Genomic DNA, 6,000 nt, shown 5'->3' on the forward strand with positions numbered 1-6,000 from the left:
CTGCGGGAATAAATGTTGATAAACTCAGAGGAAGGAATGGAGGGGCTTGCAAATAATTACTGCCATTCCCACTTAGTTTCCCAGATTGTATTGAGAAGTATTACACTGCTTACAAATTAATATCGAGGTGCTGTATCTTGGAGTGCATGGCGCTAGACTACGACTCTGGAGAACAGGGCTCGAATCCTGGCTCGGCCATGGAAACCCACTGGGTGACCTGGGGATGGCAATGGCAAACCCCTTCTGACCTGAAGAGACGTGCCAAGAAAACACCATGATAGCCATAAGTTGGAAATGACTTGAAGGCAAATAACATACACACACAACATCAAATAACATACACACACAACATCTTGGAGGGTTGTGGGATTGGGTTGTTATTAAGCAGCGGTTGTGAGGCAAGGGCACTCTGTAGATGCTTGCTTTTCTCACTAGGTGACACAGCTAAGCTGTCAGCCCAAATTAATCATAGACTCATAGACTCATATAGTTGGAAGAGACCACAAGGGCCATCCAGTCCAACCCCTGCCATGCAGGAAATCTAAATCAAAGCATCCCCAACAAATGGCCATCCAGCCTCTGTTTAAATCTTTAAACACAGACAAAATTTGAGAAAGTAAATGGTTTCAATTTTTCTCTAAATCCACAAGAGAAATAGGTTGCATTATGATACTCGGTATACTTGAGATAGCTAAGATGTCTATTACTTCTAACTAGGGGAAATCCACTGAATCAATGGGCATTTCCTACATATTGACTCCTTATAGAACAGTTGATTGAACAGATCTCCTCTGTTTGGGAATAACCAATGGGAATCTGCCCATTATCTTGTGACGCTTTACAAATGTTATCTGTCGGTTATAACAGTCCTGTTAAGTATTAGCATTAATAGAGATAAGATACTGCAGGTCTAATTGTAGATTGAGAGCCAGTATGGGGTAGGTTTGGGAGACCAGGGTTCAAATCCTCACTAAAGCAGAGAAACCCAGACTTTGGGTAAGTCACACTCTCTCTGCCTCAGAGGAAGGCCAACAAATCTTGTCATGACCCTCTCCCCTGTGATAAGCTTGCCTTAGGGTTGCCATAAATCAGAAATGGCTTGAAGGCAAGCAAGAAGCAATAGAACATGGAGGTAAATGTTTTCAAACAGGTCTTCTTGGTTCACAGTTTATACTGCACTATAGTTTGCATACGTTTCCGTGAAGGTTTCCTCCAAAATCTTATCATTGTTGACGTGATTTTTATTCATTTTTTTAAATTTTTGTCTTTTCCCCCAAAGCCAGGACTCAATGCAGTTTTTGAAACAGATTAAATAAGATAGATGCAAAAGAGCGTGTTAAAATGGGAATGATAGCACTAAAACACACACACACATTTAAAACATGCCATTAAAATGATTTAAATCTTTGTTCTCAAAAGCCTTTTGGGATCAATAAAAGTCTGCTTCCCAAATGGGTAGGACCATTGTAGCCTCCATAAATGGGGCAACCACTGAGAAGGCCCTTGTGTGCCCCAAATATGTTCCTGCAACTAGCTTTCTCTCTAGAAAGATGGAAGCTTTTAACCAAAGGTATATTTTGAGCATTGCATTTTCATCTTTCAGCTGCAAGACCTCAACCAAGGCCAGAACTGTGGAGCATCTCCCCCAGTGTTTCTCCCTCCACAACTCCCAACCTTCTCCTGTATTGATTTAACCTGCCTGGTTAGATAACAATAGAAGCCCAAAGTGGGCTGATGGCCCTTAATGATGCCCATTAGCCTCTCCTTTTGACTTGCTAAAATGCCAGCTGCCCTTTACCATGCCATTAACCTCTCTATGGGGTAGGGAGGGGGCTTGATGTAATTCTAGCCAAAGACCACTCTCTGCAGGAGGGCCTCCTTTTCTGTTGGAGTGTTATGCAAGGGAGGGGTTAGTGGGATGGACCCAAGAGGCACTCCATCTCATCCCAACCCACCTCTCAAGGTGTTTTTTTTCCTCATTGGCCAACCTTCTCTCTGCTTCTCCTTAACTGGGGAGGTGGGTACAAACTGGGCTCTCTTTCTCTTTCCCCCTCTTGCAGTTCCAGCTGCCCTTGGATGCTGAGTGGACCAGGATAACCTAGGACTGGAGACTGCCTTCTGGAAGTCAAGCTAAAGCCAAGGAGGACAAGGCCCTCTCCTGCTTGCTCAAAGCCAAGGGGAAGAGTGGGAGACACCAACCTTCTGAGCATGATGTCCTACATCAAGCAACCACATTATGCGGTCAATGGGTTGACCTTGGCTGGGCCAGGAATGGATCTGCTGCACTCAGCAGTTGGATATCCCAGTAAGTGCCATTTTCCCCATGCCTCCCTTTTGTGTGTTGTCATGTTCCACTAAGATAGGCAACAAACCCAACAGTCTAGATCCAATTTTACTCTCAGGCAGATAATATCCACCAAGGAAGCTGCAGCCCTAGTCTCCCTTTGTGTAGTCATGTTCCAGTAAGGTAGGCAATCAACCCAGATGCAATTTTACTCTTGGCTAGACTAACTCAGGTGTTCTCCATGTCATGCATCTGAGGAAGTAGACCTAAGCCTATGAAAGCTCATGCTGTCAACTTTATTTTAGTTTTCTAAGGTGCTTTAAGATCTCTCTGTCTACTCAGGTAGATAGACTCCATCAAGGAAGCTACAGCCCTGAGTATGTAAGACACAGTAACAGGATGACTTGGAATTCAAAGATATAACTATTAGTCTGTAGAATCAGTATGCAGAGAGATCTTGTAGCACTGTTGAGACCAGCTGAAAGAAAGAAGTTGGCAGCATTAGCTTTTGTAGACTTAAGTCTACTTCCTCAGATGCATTTAGTGGAGTGGAAGGATGACTTGGAGTCCTCTCATTCATAGGGTTGCCATAAGTTTAAAGTCAACATGATGGCAATTAACAACAAAGAATATCTCCATTGAGACAATGGAACTTGCCTTAGTTTTTGACTAACAAGGTTCTCAGTGGGTTCCCCCTTTGCTTGCAACTAACTACTGTACTGGGCTTAGGCCCTGGTTTAGTGAGAAAGAGCCAGCTTGGTCTCCTATTCTTCTTAGGGGAAAGATGGAGCCAGCTATAAGAGACAAGAGTCCAGCCACCTGCTGGCAGCCAGGATTGCCTCCATACTGAACTGAATTGTCATGGGAATGGTGACCTACTGGTTTTCACAAAGCAGGGAAGAAACCAACAAACCAGCCCTCTTGCAAAGAGATGGGGAGGCCAACTACTTATTATAGTAATTGAGCTCCCCATTTCTCTGCAGGAGAGTGAATCCTTTACCTTGGGAATCACACAGTGCTAAAGGGGTCCTATGGAGCATGTAAATGTTGGATTATATTGTCAATATAATAATAAATGTGCTTAGTGTACACATTGAGAGACAGTTTGGCCATGGATGTGTGCGAACCAAGTGCCGCATCAAACCGTTCTGAAAGGAACATCCTTTTGGAGATTTATATTCATTCATTCAGACCAAATGAAATTATTTTTTGTCCTAATTAGAATACAGCCATTGCAATGACAGTTTTCAGCACTTGTGTAAATCCTATTGACTTGAATGGGTTCAATTAGTTGGTGAGGATGATCAAATGTGGGATTTGTTTGTTTTATTGTTTATAGATCCACAAGAAAATGTGTAACATGGAGAGAGATAAAATTATTACTGATCATGAGAAGAACTGCACTGAATTCAAAACCTGAGCAAGGAAACCCCATTTTGTAAAAAATAGGACAGCAAATGAGGGAGGGAATAATTTTATATTGGAGTTAATTTCCTTGCCTTGAACATGGCGTGTGCACAAGGAATATTAGGTATATTCCTAATCCCTTTGACACTCCCCAGATTGATACTTTTCTGCTCAAAAAAAGAAAGGTTGAATGGTTGTTCCTGGAAATATCAAAGCAACAATTTACCTTTTCAGGCCTCCCTGTACATTAATAATAATACGGTAATAAATAATAAAAGTTTTATTTCTATACCGCCCTTCCTGTAATCTGGACCTGTTGTAGTTGCCCATCCTGGCCTAAATCCAGGTATGGCTACTAAGCAGAGTAGACCCATTGGAGAGTTAGGAACTCAATTGTTAAGTCTAACTGGGATCAACATTGGATTCAGACCAGGAGTGAGACTCTTGCTTCCCTCCAGATGTTGCTGGGCTACAAATCCCAGCAGTCCTAGCCAGCAGTAGCCAAAGGCTTTCTGAATGTGCTCCAAAAAAACCCTTCACTGTTCTGCAGATTGCTAAACATTGCAGTTCAGAGTAGAGCTTGGAATTGGGTTGGGGGACTGCAAATCCCAACATCTCGCACTGGATTCTGGGAGTTAGAATCCAAATCAAGTAACTCTTCTGGGCTCTTTAAAATATCCTTCCAGAGGTTGTTAGATTGCAACTCCCAGCATCCCTTACCATTGGCTGTCTGCCTAGGGCTCTGGGAGTTGCAGTCCAACAATATATGGAGGAGGCTACGTAATTCTTACCTGTTTGTCTTTTTAATCACAATTGAAAAGGGGAGGCAGACACTTTTTAAAGTAGATATATAAAAGGAGACAGGAGAGCCAGCATGGCATAATGGTTTGAGCATTGAACTACAACTCTGGAGACCTGGGTTCAATTCCCATCTAGGCCATGAAACTCAATGGGTGAACTTGGCCAAGTCACACTCTCTCAGCCTCAGGGGAAGGCAATGGCAAAACTTCTCCTAACAAATCTTGCCAAGAAAACCCCAGGATAGGGTTGCTTTAGGGTCACCATAAGTTAAAAATGACTTAGCACACAACACACACACTTCAAGGTAGGCAGTTATCTCATCAGCTTGATTGATTTGGAGGGAAATCAATTATTACCAAGTGAAGAGATCAATCAGCAATACTGAAGGTGGACCATCTTGAAAGTGGCCCCACAAATATTTTCTCCAAGCGACAAGATTAGTAGGGTGGGATCTGGGCTTGCCGCACCCGAATAAACAAAGCATGCGCCCAAGGGAGAGTATGGCTGACGTGCTGACTAGGGATGATGGGCATGGTAGTGCATAGCTTCAGCAAGGCACTAGACAGAGGAAAGGCAACTTGGTGTGTGTTCACTCAGCAAATGCTGATAGGAGCACAGTGGAATTAGCTCCACATTGCTGCTCCTACCTGACCTATTGCAGTTAACACAAGCGCAATGGATTATGTGACCTCCTCTGAACAAACCTTGCCAAGAAAACCACATGACAGGGCCACCATAAGTCAGAAAGGACTTGAAGCCACACAACAATAACAAAATCTTGTACTTCTCTTTGCTCTTCTTTTCTACCAACTTTTTCTCTCCTACCTTGTGTAAGAGCCCATACAGACAGGCCAAAATAAAGCTGCTTCAGGTCACTTTGGAGGTATGCTGTTTAAATGATGCATGCGTCCTAAGAGGCCAAAAACCACGCCAAATCCTTGCTCCACTTCTAAGGCATGGACCAAAGCTTTGGTGCAGCTTCTGGCCTCTTAAGATGTGTGTGTCATTTAAACAGCATACCTCCAAAGTGACCCAAAACAGCTTAATTTTGGCCTGTCTGTACGGGCCCTATGCTCCTTGGGGCAGTGAAGTGTATTTTGCTTATAGCACTCTGTAAGTACTCTGTAAGTAAGTAAAAAGACACGTGCGCTGTTATTATAGCCATTGCTTTTGTTCGAATAAATGTCAAGTCCGATCTCATGAATGGGCGTTTGCCCTTTCTTTCCTCTGCAGCTACTCCACGGAAACAGAGACGTGAACGCACAACCTTCACGCGAGCCCAGCTGGATATTCTGGAGGCCCTCTTCGCCAAGACCCGCTACCCAGACATTTTCATGCGCGAAGAAGTGGCACTGAAGATCAACCTGCCTGAATCTAGAGTACAGGTAAGGCTCTATGCTGATACATTATGGAAGGAAGGAAGGAAGCAAGCAAGCAAGCAAGCAAGCAAGCAAAGGAGGAAGGAAGGAAGGAAGGAAGGAAGGAAGGAAGGAAGGAAGGAAGGAAGG

The 6,000-nt window shown here is 43.6% G+C and overlaps 1 protein-coding gene across 3 annotated transcripts in view; it reads left to right on the forward strand.

Moving 5' to 3' along the window:
- Positions 1-6,000, forward strand: part of LOC121917538 (homeobox protein otx5) — a 48,100-nt gene that overhangs the window by 37,786 nt on the left and 4,314 nt on the right. For all 3 annotated transcript variants that reach the window (XM_042443584.1, XM_042443582.1, XM_042443583.1), the window contains 2 exons: positions 2,061-2,305; positions 5,726-5,877. In XM_042443584.1, the coding sequence (XP_042299518.1) occupies positions 2,209-2,305; positions 5,726-5,877 (249 nt within the window). In that variant the 5' untranslated portion in view covers positions 2,061-2,208. The remainder of the gene's footprint in view (positions 1-2,060; positions 2,306-5,725; positions 5,878-6,000) is intronic.

This window comes from Sceloporus undulatus, unplaced genomic scaffold (assembly GCF_019175285.1).
Source record: "Sceloporus undulatus isolate JIND9_A2432 ecotype Alabama unplaced genomic scaffold, SceUnd_v1.1 scaffold_23, whole genome shotgun sequence".
NCBI classification, from domain to species: Eukaryota; Metazoa; Chordata; class Lepidosauria; order Squamata; family Phrynosomatidae; genus Sceloporus; species Sceloporus undulatus.